Genomic DNA, 15405 nt, shown 5'->3' on the forward strand with positions numbered 1-15405 from the left:
TCAATTGGTTTAATTTTTTTTCATTTCCCAATTTAGTCTTAAAATTTAAATTTTAAATTTAAATCAACATCACAGAGATACCTGCTCTATGCTTATATGTGCTGCAGTGGCTACCTCATGCATTCAGCACAGCTAATGTGTTATTTTGTGCAGGCTCTCTGTGTGTGTGCCAATGCTTTTCTTTAAGCAAACGTATTAAAGGAAAGCAGTGGCACACACACAGAGAACCTGCACAAAATAACACATGAGCTGTGCTGAAAGCATGAGGTAGCCGCTGCAGCACATATAAGCATAGAGCAGGTATCTCTGTGATGTTGATTTAAATTTAAAATTTTAAAATATTAAAACTAAATTGGGAAATTAAAAAAAAAATAAACAAATTGATGCGTGAATATTAATAAAGATTTAAATATAAAAATCGACAAGGCAAGTTCTGGAATATGGGGTGTCGATTGAAGATAGAGCAATGAACAATTGGAAATCTGGAGTTTAAATGTTAATACTGAGTGCAGTGTGACAGCTACGTGAAGTGAAATACACCTGATGATGGCCGGCTGCAGCCGAAACATGTAGTGTGAAAGAAGGGGGACAAGAACTACAATAAAGTGTTACACTTATGACGGAGTTTATATTATGCACACAGACGAATTTTAATATTTTATAATACAGTGAAACCTCGCTTATCGAGCATAACTCATTCCAGAATCTTACTCGTAATGCGAAACACTCGTTAAGCGAAACAATTTTTCCCATATAAATTAAAGTAAAATACGATAATGCGTTACATGCCAAAAAAATACTAAAAAAAAATTTATGTATACCGTTTATTCAGAGAGTATTATATATACATTGTTAAGGAATGTGAATCATCTTCATCTTTTCTTCTATGCAGAATGAACCAACCTGGAATGCAAATTCGATTTGCAGAAAAAAAAATTGAAATAATTAGTTTATTATTTATGATACATATCTAATTCTTTTTTACCAGAAAGCTGTCTAGAGACATTTGTTTTTGCTGACGCTTCAAAATTTGGTGAAAATGTGACACAGCATTATCATTAAATAAATTTGTAGCGCGCATTACCACTCCCTTATTAGGGCGATCCTTCTCAATGCACGATGCAACAGTTTCCCATGCTTTCAGCATTTCTCTTATTGCGCCATAAGATTACTGATTTGCTGTTACCTCCTCTTCTGACAAACTCTCCTCCACAACTTCTTCGTGTGAAACACAATGCAACTCCATAAGCTCTTCGGTGGTCAACTCTTGGCTGTGCTCTTCCACAAGCTCATCGATATCATTGTTATCCACCTCCAGCCCCATGATCTTGGCCAAAGACACAATCTCGTTGACTACAGGCTCCACAGGTACTATCTCAAACCCCTCGAAGTCACATTCGGCGAAGCTCTCCGGCCAAAGCTTCTTCCAAGAAGAAGCGAGGGTTCTCTTGGTAACCCCTTTCCACGCCTTTTCGATCATCTTGAGGCAGGCAATGATGTGGAAGTGATATTTCCAAAACTCTCTGAGAGTGAGATTGGTCCCTTCAGTCACCTCAAAACAACGCTCGAAGAGTGCTTTAGTGTACAGCTTATTAAAGTTACAAATAACCTGCTGGTCCATAGGCTGGAGTAACAGGGTGGTGCTGGGGGGCAGAAACTGGATCTTGATGAATTTAAATTCTTCAAGGAGGTTACCTTGTAGGTCTGAAAGATGGGCAGGAGCGTTGCCCATAACAAGAAAAACATGGAATGGCAGATTCATCTCAAGCAAATATTTTTTTCACAGAAGGACCAAACACTTCATTGATCCAATCAGTAAAAAGGTCACGTGTCACCCAAGCCTTGTTGTTGGACCTCCACATCACATTTAGCCTGCTCCTCTGGACCTTACACTTCTTGAAGGCTCGTGGAGTTTCTGAATGGTAAAGAAGCAGCAGTTTAATCTTCAAATCGTTGCCTGCATTGGCACAAAATAGCAGCGTGAGACGGTCTTTCATTGGCTTATGGCCAGGCAATGCATTATCCTCTGCTGTTATATAGGTTCGCTTTGGCATCTTCTTCCAGAAGAGACCCATCTCGTCACAATTAAAAGCCTGTTGCGGCAGGTAACCCTCAGAATCTATGAGCTTCTTGAAGTCGCCAATGAAGTTCTCTGCTGCCTTTCTGTCGGAGCTTGCTGCTTCACCGTGCCTTACAACACTGTGGATGCTGGTTCTTCTCTTTTAACTTCTCGAACCAACCACGACTTCCCTTAAATGCTTCTTCTTCGGCCATTGGTGATCCTGGAGTCTTCTTCTTAACAAGGTATGCGAAAATGACTTTCGCCTTCTCATAAATGATGTTCTCATTAATAGTGTCGCCTTGCAATTGCATTTTGTTTATCCATATGAGGAGCAACCTTTCAACATCGTCGAGAATACGTAACCGTTGCCTAGATATTCTTGTCACTCCCTTTGAAGCATCTCTCTCCTTAATCATGTCCTTGTTCTTGAGGATAGTGCAAATCGTTGATGTAGACCAATTGTATGTGCGTGCTAGATCAGCCACGCTCACACCTCGTTCTCACTTTTCAATGATTTTACGTTTCATTTCTACAGTTATTTTTATTCTCTTATGGCTGTCTTTTTCTTTGGGGACATTTTTGCAAGGGTTATTAAACTTTGCACAAAAAAATCACAAATAATATGTCTGAACACAAGTTTGGAAAAATGTGTGATCACAAGTGACACTAAGATGCTAGCGGAACGAGTGCTAAACACAGACTGATGTAGCAAGCACACAATCCGGGACTTTCCCTCTTGTCACTCATTATGTAAAACGTCGCTCTTTAAGCGAGTCATTTTTTACAATTTGTTTTGCTCGTTAAGTGAATTACTCGTTATGAGAGGTGCCCGTTAAGCGAGGTTCCACTGTATAACTGTTCGGATGATATGGCTTGCCAGCATGTGTGGAATGGCAAGGTGTGATTTTGATCAAGGTTTTTCCATGACCTATGTGTGCTGTCCTGACAACTTGAGCTATTCTGTCTCGGGCTTGATTTTATATTTTATTGGACCAAGGATGAAGGATGTGTAGTCATCATGAATTTGTATTATGTGACATGTGTTATATCCAGCCCTACAGGGAGATGATTGGATCGATGAAATGATAAATAAATGTAAATGTAAATGGCACTGGAAACATCAGAAGCACTAGGGAGAGATTAAGTTGTAGAAATTATGAATATCGATTCCTCAAATCATGTCTAGCAGAATAAGCATTAGAAGGCAAAGAAGAAATTGAATTAAAATTCCTGCCACAGAAGGAGATGAGAAAGATGTAACAGGGTGTCTTAAAGATAACACAGAATGGGACACCAGATTTCTGTATCTCATGTATGGAATTCCCACCCTGAACACTCATATATACAGTGCCATACACTCAGGTTCTACTAATTGTAATGTTAAATTTTTAATGTCTTCTGTGGTATTTGCGAAATATAATTCTTTCCTTCAAATAGCACAAAACCTTAAAACTTTCGCTTAAAACAACAGCCTTTAAAGTAGGGGCCCAATTAAAAAGCATGGCAGTGAACATGTCACTTTTACATAAAACACAAAGGCCACACCAACACCAACTGCACTCACCATCTCTATGTATTTCCTACTCACTTTGACAGATTTTCTTTCATAAGTAAAAACTGTTCCACAAAGTTATACTTACTTCCAATTCTCTGAATATGTGCGTGAGTTTATGCTTGTCTTTCTGACGTGGTGGAACCTCATCTGTTCGGAACCGACTTGATTCGGCAGCGAGTTTCTTCATTTCGATTAGCGTATTCGGAAATGTTCGGTCCAACATGATGGATAATTTCTCCCTCATCCATAAGTGAAGGGAACTAGCAATGTCTCGGTATTCAGCACTTCGTTGCTGTAATTCCTGATATTAAGCACAATAAAAATTAGTTGTATATATATTAAATGACATACAATTTGTGTCTAATATACATTCTATTTTATGATGATGATTCAGAGGCATAAATGGACTTGGAAAATTCTAATTCTGAATACAAAAGACAAACAAGTTTGCTAGCTTGTGTACAGGGCATGTCATAGAGCAAACAAATAGAATGAAAAGATGATCAACTGGGGCCAGATTCAATGAAAACAACATACGATAATATGAGCTAATGTTTATTCACTACTTTGTATTTCTTTTGAAAACAAGATATGATAAACTGTTTCATTATGTATTTCATTTAAAAATTTCAGCAACTGGATATTCATAAATCATACCGCTTCTAATCTGCAGATTTACAAAGATAACAAAATTAGTCCTACATTCATGCCCACAAATACGTACATACATACATACATACATATATACACACACACACACACACACACAGAAACATCTACCTTAGAAATTACAAAAATGTGGTGTGTGTGTGTGTAGNAAAAAAAAAGAACACTACTTACAGGGTCATACAGTGGATGAATGGGCGGAGGTTCAGGGAAGACATCATAAAGAGATGATATATATGTGATGAGTGACTTCTCGTCTGGTTCAGGGGTATCAACATCTGCAAGTACAAGACAGCAACTCTCAGAACATCCTATATGTGTGACCATTTCATTCAGTAGTTCAATGAATCACTGAATTTTCATAAATACATTTTGAAAAATGGGAAAACCTTTTTGTTCTGGAAGTGTTTAGTCACTGCTGTATACATGCACATAATGAAAAGGCGAGAAAGACTCATCAGCAGCATACAAGACAAACACGCACAAAGTCTTCAAACAGAATAAAATATAACATAGTACTGCTCACTGGTTTGACAAATATGGATATAAACATCCACATGCCAGGTCATGTGTCTCCCAAGAAGCTTTTAACCCAACGGCATACTCTGACACCTGTCCATTCTGGTAACCATAGCTAACACCATTCACATACCGCAATACTTAAATCTTGAACTAATATTGTAACATGATGGCTGAAAGCCAGAATAGTTGAATGAAGAGATATGGCCATTGCTGGGTAATGGTGTAGTAAAGATGTTTTCCTGGCAATAGATACTGATGCAACAACGGAGTACACAGTATTTTCTGTGTGGTCCATGCCAAGGTTATATAACGAGGAATAACGGGACAAACCAGTCAGTTTATAGTCAGTCACAAGTCAGAGTCAGTGGCTAGTCAACCCTGAGCTGCACTGTTAGCAGCCACTACCTGGCCATGACTAGTGAACAACCAAAAGACTTTCTGCATGTTGCAGTCGTAGTGATTTGGAGAGTGTCAATTAATGAGACTGTTATAGTTATTTGTAATTACAACTTACAAAAATTCAATAAATCCAATTATCAATTAAAATCCTGTGCCTAGTCACTAACAAGTGACAATATTATGTGTGTGTGAAAAATAAATCATACAAATTGTGCAAAGGAAAGATTTACTGTCTAAGTATTGTGTGTGTGAGACCCATCTTCATCAACAATTTTCAAATAGTGAACCAAGTGTGCTCAACTGGGCCTTTCCTAGACTATAAATATACGATAGATTAATGTGCTGAGGAAAAGCTTGATGGAATTAGAGTCAGGTTAGAATATTCATCTCATAAATCCCTAACATGATTACCTCATCAGGCACAGGTTTCAACCACAATATGGAGAGTGACTAAAAATGTATGTCTACAGTCATACAAAATTGGACAGCTTCAAGCAACTGAAATTGGCAGTTATGAAAGAAGAATGTACTTCAGAAAGTTTTTTGTGGGAAGTACGTGATAACCTCGACTCAAAACTTGCATTCTTTACTGATGAAACTCGTTTCAATCTGAGCAGGTATATCAGTGGCTAGAACAGCATGTATTGGAACTACAGTGGAACCTCGCTTAACGAGCATAATTCGTTCCAGAATCTTACTCGTAATGCGAAATACTCGTTAAGTGAAACAATTTTTCCCATATAAATTAATGTAAAATATGATAATGCGTTCCATGCTGAAAAAAGTACTCAAAAAATTTTATATATAACGTTTATTCAAAGAAATATATACATTGTTAAGGAGCGTGAATCATCTTCATCTTTTCTTCTATGCGGAATGAACCAACCTGCCCGGGCAATGCATTATCCTCTGCTGTTATATAGGTTCGCTTTGGCATCTTCTTCCAGAAGAGACCCATCTCGTCACAATTAAAAGCCTGCTGCGGCAGGTAACCCTCAGAATCTATGAGCTTCTTGAAGTCACCAATGAAGTTCTTTGCTGCCTTTCTGTCAGAGCTTCCTGCTTCACCATGCCTTACAACACTGTGGATGCCGGTTCATCTCTTAAACTTCTTGAACCACCCACGGCTTCCTTTAAATGCTTCTTCTTCGGCCATTGGTGATCCTGGCGTCTTCTTAACGAGGTAAGCGAAAATGACTTTCGCCTTCTCACAAATGATGTTCTCGTTAATAGCGTCGCCTTGCAATTGCATTTCGTTTATCCATATGAGGAGCAACCTTTCAACATCGTCGAGAATATGTAACCATTGCGTAGATATTCTTGTCACTCCCTTTGAAGCATCTATCTCCTTAATCTTGAGGATAGCGCAAATCGTTGATGTAGACCGACTGTATGTGCATGCTAGATCTGCCACGTTCACACCTCGTACTCACTTTTCAATGATTTTACGTTTCATTTCTACGGTTATTTTTATTCTCTTATGGCTGTCTTTTTCTTTGGGGACATTTTTGCAAAGGTTATTAAACTTTGCACACAAAAAAATCACAAATAATATGTCTCAACACAAGTTTGGAAAAATGTGTGATCACAAGCGACACTAAGATGCTAGCAGAACAAGTGCTAAACACAGACTGATGTAGCAAGCACACAATCTGGGACTTCCCCTCTCATCACTCATTATGCGAAATATTGCTCGTTAAGCGAGTCATTTTTTTACAATTTGTTTTGCTCGTTATTATAGGTGCTCGTTAAGCGAGGTTCCACTGTATATTAATCTAACACAGATTTCTGCAGTACCCCTTCATAATCAGACGACTGGTGTGTGATGTGCCACTACTGATGCATGGATAGTAGGAACCATATTTTTTTCAAGAGAACATTAATTTGGAGTGGCAGGCCAATGGAATTCTTTGACACCTCTTCAAAAGCCTTACAGAAAAACAAGAAGAAAAAACAGGCTATTTTGCGCACAGCTCACATTGCACTCTATTCCATCAATGCTTTTGATCAGGCGTTTTAAAACAAACTAATAACGTGCAGATTTTTGCCTGCGAGGTCTCCACACTTAAATTGGTTAATTTTATTAACTCAAAGACTTTGTGATCCAAAAAGAATTAGGACCTTTTACCACACTGCTACTGACTTCCTGATAAATTGCCACAGATCACTGGAGTGAAACTGTAAACATCTGTTCCTTCTCATATGTTGCATAATAATGTTTTGATTAACTATTAACACCCCTTTCTAAAGGAGTGGCTGGGTGCAGGTGTTACGAAGCTGATACTGACATCCCTACAATGGACGGAAGTTATAACTCTACAAGTCAGACATCTGACCCACTCCGCCCGTCTTGCTCCATCGCCTGCAACCATGATCCTAAACATCTCCTTCCTCCAACCAATGAAAATAAGAAAAGTTTGCTGAAGCAAAAGATTTTCTCCCTCACTCACTGTTTACATAAATTTTGGAGTGAACAATACTTGGCAGTATAGAGCAAACAGAATTTCCTGCTTCATTCCTCTCAATATTCAGAATTACACAAAACTTTTATGAAGGTGTGCATCCCATGAAACAAGATACTTATAAGATTTGAGGCTTTCACGGCGGTGACTATGAAGAAAGCAGTCTTCTGGGATTTGGCACCGTGTATATGTGGTGTTAACCGACGTTTCGGAGGAACGTATCGCCCCCATCTTCAGGGTAGAAGAAAAAGTATAAGAATTCTGCAAGCGACAACACCGTGAGTCTGCTTTACCGTTTCTCACGGTGTTGTCGCTTGCAGAATTCTTATACTTTTTCTTCTACCCTGAAGATGGGGGCGATACGTTCCTCCGAAACGTCGGTTAACACCACATATACACGGTGCCAAATCCCAGAAGACTGCTTTCTTCAAGATACTTATAAGTACATATGCTTTGTGTTTTGTTCTAAAAACAAATGGGTGAAAACATGTACTCTAGTCCAGTACACATACTTTCTGAATATCTTTGGAATTTTACCTTCATCAATGTCTATGACATTAATATATTTAAAATACAACTCTGTTTCAAAGCTAACCACACTATCGACACCGTTCTTTGTAACCCTAAACTGGCTCCACATTTATTAAATATTCATAGTATAAAAATGAAGCAGAGAGAAGTTTGAGATCTTAATGAGATTTGTATTTTATGTTGTCTAAGAATTATACATATGATCGGGAGCCTTTGACAAATGGATAACGTGTGAAAGTAGGAGTAGTATGGACCCAAATTAAATGTGTCTGATGATTTTTAGCACAAAGACCCCAGCACCAAATTTCATGGAAACTCACTGAATGCTTTTGTAATGAAACATGCAGATGGACTAATACAATAACCCCATTATGCAATCTCATTTGTACTTCACACATTATTCAGTAGGTCGCACAATTCTACCACCTTAGCACATTTCCATCCTGTCCCTGAGATTATGGGGACTGCCTAAGTGAGAAAATACGAACTGTCATGGGTATTACTTACATAAAATCTTCAATATAAATCTTCCATTTACAGTAAAAGATAACTGTCACCATATTGTGATGGACTAAACCACTGCTAGACGACACTTCAAGTAAACACGTTCTTGAGGTGACACAGTCTACAGTGGGACATCCATTGCTAGGCAGCAAGTCCACAAACACAGGCTCCCGTAGCAACAAATATTAATAAAGACACGCCCATGACGATGGGAGAATAACAGAGGGACTGTTTGAGATGATGACCTATATTTGGGCTGCCTGGAAGTTAGATCAGTGATAGATTCATTTGTAAGAGATTTCAAGGTGTGAGTAGGAATTCTTCAATCATCATTTGTCACAGCAAAAGAGAAGATGCTTGTGGTTCTGCAAGAAATGTAGTGAGTCATAGACAGTCATTGATTATGAGCTGTCATAATCGATTGCAATTGTAAAGATGCATCCAATAAACCCAATCATCAAATCCAGAATCCATTATTATTAGTAGTAGCGCAAACCCCAAATACGTGGTAATATATTCAGTTGAACAAGGACAATATAATATCCTAGCCTCTCCTGGAAGACTATCAACAAAAGGCTACAGTATTCTTACCTTCAGGATCAAGAAGTCTGGTCACACCATATTCCCTCTCTGCCACATGGAAAGCATTTTCAAGGCGCTCTCGTGCAATCCGTGTACGGATTGAACGCCAGTCAATCAGGTCGGGTCTGAAAATGAAATTACAGTAATTACACATTCTGCATTTATTTACATAATCATATCATAGTTGTTGTACCAGCATTTACACGACTTCATTGCAATAACTTTAAGGTGTCATGCTAATAAACTTTTCATTCAAACAAAACCGAATCAATATGTTAAAGCACTGCCTGATTCCTAAAAAGGAGACGGCTTCCTACTGATCAAATATTTATGCAATCCCTACCTTCAGGATGAGACCATCTTTCTGCCTCCAGATCGTCATTTACTCTGAATTCTAATACTCCGTTTATCAAAAGGGACATGAAAACATATCATCTTTCCAGTATTTGTACTTTCCAATTTGGACATACAACTCTTTCTTTTGAGAACTGCAAAACTTATCCAAGTTTTTAGAACTACAGAAAAATATGCAATATTATTCAGACTGAAAATTATTACAAAATAAAAAAGTCAAAATTTACACAAGTGAAAGATATAATAAATCAAAATTTAAGAATTTAAAAACTCAGAAACACATAAGACTTATGAAGACATATAACTCCATGGGTAATTTTGAAAAACAGATCTTGGATTTCAGTATTAGACACAATTAGTGCTGGACAGAACTCATGACATCTGCTTTCATACTGACACACTTCAGTCCTAAAAATCTTGTGTTGCTGTCATACTTAGGCAATGCAAATTGAGGATCAAACAGTGACATGCAATTTAACCCAGTGATTGCGTTAATGTTTGCATGGGCATTTTATTGACTGCAATTGTAAATATGTTGCAGATACTGTTGTTTGGTAAATCTTATTTTAAGTAGATTTTGTCGAGTTAAAAGCGTCAGACACAGCCCCAGAAGTTTATACTATCATCACGTTTATGATTTGTTATTTAGGCTAATCTTATGATCTATCTCCATATCAATTTTCACATTCCTAGTTCCAATGTTTCAGTACTAATCAAGCCAAAAGCTAAATGCAAATTTCATGCAACTGTCTGATTGCTGTTTTACATTTTACAGGAGAAATTTACCTCAAAAAGAGCAGCAAACATTTTGAAGATCTAGTACAATGTATCTTCTACAACCCTGAGTTAAGCATTCTTCATGTCTCATAAATTTGTGCGTCCATTATGTCTGTATTGCCAATTGCAGAAAATTAAAAAGTTCAAGACTGGGGCTTTCTCCAATGGCATAACAATGATACCAGGTTTTGAGAAAATCAATTAACTGGTTGAAAAGTTGAAAAGGGATCACTGTGTCTCATAAGCAAAGAAAGCTAAAAACATGCACATGGTTCATAAGACACAGAGTATTTGCTTGCATTTCTAAGGGGATGTAGGTTAAATTACTAGAATGTATGAAGTATTACATATCCTAAACACTGTACTGCATTTGCCCATGTGGAAACGGACACAGACTGATTACAATCAGACTGGAAAAAGTGTACCACATTATGTACTAGAAGAAATTCCAAATGGAATTCTTTGCAGTTTATTGAACTTATTTGTGGCCAATTAAAAAGTGGCATTTCAACAAAATACAAAATGTATTTGATAAAAGGTGCAAACTTTGTATTTAGGTAGCATAATAAGGAACATACTAAATTACAACAAAATATTTGGAACAATTCATGTGACACACAGAAAATCCCAATTATGGCCTTATGTAAAAAGTAAGTTTTGATACCAGTCAACATGGCTGAAAATCAGAATGTCCAAATAATGTTATACACAGATCCCTGATATTAAATATATACAAAGTTCGTGATATAAATGAAAGATTACATTCTTGACCTTATGTAAAGCAGTTAAATTTTGTAATCAGTCAACATGGTTAACACTCAAAATGCCCTACCAATGTTAGGCATACACCTCCCATTTTGAATTTCACCAAAATCTGATATATAATTTATAGATACATAGGTACGAGAAATTTCATTTGCGACTTCAGGTACAATAGCTTTTCAATCACGTAATATGGCTTAAAAATACTGACAACATTATGCATACATCTGCCATGTCAAATGACTTTAATCTTAATTAAGGGTTTATAATATTGGGGCAAGCAGACCCGCTGATAGGTAACGACCATGAAATAAGCACCTACACAACAGCCGTTGCTAAGTAACGGCTCCACAACAGACATGAACGCAAAAATTCCACGACAACAATTGTACCATAACAGAAAAGTGGTATTTTCTATGCAGTCCGTGCCAAGATATTATAAGCAGGATATTATAAGTCGGTCAGTGGAGTTAGTGAAGAATTGGTGAGTGAGTTAGAGGACTGCTGCAGTTCAGTTGCTGTGAGAAGCTGGTTGCTGAGGTTGTGGATACAGGGCTACTATAAATGGTTCATTCGTTTTTAAAACGCTATATTTTCGAAAGTATTATACGTACAAATATGACTGACAAATAAAAAGAACCGTAAACTCACCAAGTTTGTATTTTGTGCACCAGTTGGCAGCACGAGTTCAGTGCCTTTACAAAATGGCGACAAAGCAAGAAAAGAGTTTTTTTTTTTTGGAATATGCGAGATGTTCGTCTGTTATAGTAGTGCAACGTGCATTCAAAAGAGAGTACGGAAAAGAACCGCCATGTAAACAAAGCATTTTGCGGTGGTATCGGCAATGTTCCTCGCCACCTAAACAATGAACTTCGGCATCGCTGGATTAGGCGTGTTGGTGAGGATGACGTAGCTCTGTTCAGTTGGCCCCCCAGATCACCTGATCTAACGCCTTGTGACTTCTTCCTTTGGGGGTACATTAAGGATCGTGTTTATGTACTCCCCACTGCCAAGAACACTAGTAGAGCTGAGGGAACGCATCGTTGCTGCAGTGATGACCATTGACAGGATGATGCTACAAAATGTCTGGAATGAGCTCGACTACCACCTGGACATGTGTCATGTGACCCAAGGGGCACACATAGAACATTTGTAGAGTGTGAAGAAAACCTGATGAGTTTATTGTTCTTTTTATATATCAATCATATTTGTATGTATAATGCTTTGGAAAATATAGCGTTTCAAAAACGAATGAATCATTTATAGTAGCCCTGTATTTTGGGAACCCAGAATAGGGGGGAATGTCCACTGCTGGAAGCTTGCTACCAACCAACAGCTAGTTGAGACTATAACAGACTGAAAACACTAGTCTGTGTGTGTGACAGTGATTTGCAGAGTGTAGTCATGAGTTGTGTGTTAAAGAGTTCAATAAATCTGATTACCAATCCAAACCCCATCTACAGTCACATTCCATACATATGATAACATTCATGACGAAGTTTATTTATGCCCTAATGCACAGCAGAATTTATTGTTGATAAATGTGGCTGAAAATCAAACTTGAACAATTTTTAGTGAAGGTGTCTAATGCTAGATTAAAAGATAAAAAATATGTGCAATGGTTTACACAGTAATATTAGGTCACACACGACCTCCTCATAAGGCAATCTTTCCTTGCTATGAAAAGAATGGCAACAAACTGTTAATAGTCATCTGACAGATTCTGATGCATCTTACAGACCCCTACAACGTTCATTCAAACACTAAATGGAGCAAAGAGCAAGTTTCTATTCCTTTTTAAAGGACCTGTCAGGTAATAGATACGATGCCTGCAAGCCACAGTTTGGACTTTCAAGGCCCACTACTTATAATTTGGTTTTGTACACAAAATAGAGTTGCTCCTTCATTATGCTGTGGTGATACAGCAATTAGAACTGAGCTGAAAATGTAACAGTGCAACACAGTATGCCTGTAATAAGAGCCATTACCTGTTACGATGAATAATAGCATTGAATGCCAAGCCATCACGCCATGAGCTCGTGAAATCAGTGACTCGGACACCAGGATACTTGGCTGTTGAACGCCTGGCCCATCTCAACAATGCATCTCGTGCTGATACATTAGGCTCCTGGCCCACAACAATGTCTGATATCTGAAGAAAAAAGGAAAGAAAGTTTACTTTTAGGAGTTACAGCAAAAGTGATATGCTGAATCATACTGTATTAGGTGGGAAACACATTAGAAGTTTCTCTGATTTAATAATGAAATGGTATCAAATATTTTGGTACAATAACAAATGATTCTAAAACCAAAGAATTTTATGCAGCATATACCGTATTTACGCATGTATAGGCCGCACATTTTTGCCAAAAATTCAAGAGGAAAACTGGGGTGCGGCTTATATTCGAAATATTCGAAATCACACTTCATTTAAAAAAAATATATTCATAATTAGTAATACAGGGTGTAATACTCCTGAAATAATATTCCAAGAAAATTGTTTTTTCTATAATTTGTCTGAAAATTGTGCTGCAGCCTATACACGCACGCGGCCTATACATGCGTAAATATGGTAGTTCGCTTGAAGACTAAAACCACGGAGTTTGATTTGTTTTTCTTTCAAGAATATCAATAAATATAATGAACAAATGTCAGATGCACTAAGTATGAAATACATACATTATTCATACACATTTACAAAAACTAACGACATTCTGATTTTCTGAAACTGGATTATTATAAATGAGCAATCCACCCTGAACCTACCAAGTGGCTGTCAGATATCGAAATTAGAATCAATACTAACACATGCTTTTTTGTCAGTGCATTCTAAGAATATTGTTGTGATTCCAACAATTTTAAAACTGCAATTTTAAATATGCAAAAATGTTGGAAATCCAACTGCAAAGCAAGAATTTATAAGACCTTACCAGACATGAGTTCTTATTTTACAGTCATGTTTATATACATTTGAGAATTATGTATTCCCATGTTTTCATGTTGAAGGAGCAGCAGAAACAAATGTCTAGATTCTCTATAATTTTCTATACACTTATGCTATGATAACTGTATGAAACAAATATGTTGAAAATAAAATATTCCATATTTCCAATCTCCAAGTCAGTTCGCTTATACTCTCCAAGTTACTGTATGCCTAATATTAAGGTTTATTAAAATTCATTATTATACAGACTGATGTACAGAACATGCAGAGAAGTAACTGGCACATTTAGCTTCAACATGAAACAGACCTAAAGCTAAGTGCTATGAGGTGGAGAATCAGACTAGCATCAAAAACACAATACAATATATTTATTCTTAAAATACATTTCTTACACATGCTGGATGCAGTAGCATAGTTGGTTGAGGCACCATGCTACAAGCCAGAAGGTCGCGGGATCATTGGGGTCATTGGAGTTTTTTCAATTTACCTAATCCTTCCAGCCGCACTAGGGCCCTGTGGTCGACTCAGCCTCTAACAGAAATGAGTACCAGTAATCTTCATGGGTGTAAAGGACAGCCGGCGCATAAGGCTGACAACCTCACCGCCATCTATGAGTCGATTGTTTAGAAAATGTGGGAACCTCAACATCTCACAACCCTATGGGCCTCCACGGCCTGTTACAGGGATACGTTTGCTCCTTCTTATTCTTCTTTTTTTGCACATGCCAGATTGCCAGAGTTCAATTTCCATTACGATCATCAGATCCAGAACACATCTGTGCTCCATCCAGCCTCCTACATACTGGGTATCAGAGGGTCATTCTCCAGAATAAAGTGGGCAGAGAACGAAACTGTCTGACCTCTGTGTATTGTGGAAGTTAACCTCCACTGCCCCTTATGTGACTTCATGCTATGCTGCTTAGGCCAAGATTAACTATAACTTTCCACTAAAGATTTAAATTTGAATTTGTTTTATGCTGAAAACATTTTTTATACTAGTCTTGCATTGCATGTATGTTGGGTATAAACTGGGCAGTCACAATAATGATGCTAATCGTCTTCTCTCTTGTCATAAATGAATACAAGCAATGGGAGGGTACTACTGGAACCAAAGAAGTATAATTCTATGAATATGTAAGATTCATCCTGCGTGCAGAAAACTAGCTACTTCTTGGGGGGGGCCATCAAGGGGAGGAAATTAAGCATACAAAAATCTTATAGTCATAACTTATGCTTGATTAGTTTCTTAATTCCATTAATACTACCCCAGAGGATCCTACATAACT

The 15405-nt window shown here is 37.6% G+C and overlaps 1 protein-coding gene across 2 annotated transcripts in view; it reads right to left on the bottom strand.

Moving 5' to 3' along the window:
• The window catches only part of LOC111872086, a 402164-nt gene that overhangs the window by 222482 nt on the left and 164277 nt on the right, over positions 1-15405 (bottom strand). For both annotated transcript variants that reach the window (XM_033754522.1, XM_033754523.1), the window contains 4 exons: positions 13165-13328; positions 9293-9408; positions 4458-4561; positions 3703-3918 (listed from right to left, as the gene is read on the bottom strand). In XM_033754522.1, the coding sequence (XP_033610413.1) occupies positions 3703-3918; positions 4458-4561; positions 9293-9408; positions 13165-13328 (600 nt within the window). The remainder of the gene's footprint in view (positions 1-3702; positions 3919-4457; positions 4562-9292; positions 9409-13164; positions 13329-15405) is intronic.

Source organism: Cryptotermes secundus, unplaced genomic scaffold (genome assembly GCF_002891405.2).
Source record: "Cryptotermes secundus unplaced genomic scaffold, Csec_1.0 scaffold356, whole genome shotgun sequence".
Lineage (NCBI taxonomy): Eukaryota > Metazoa > Arthropoda > Insecta > Blattodea > Kalotermitidae > Cryptotermes > Cryptotermes secundus.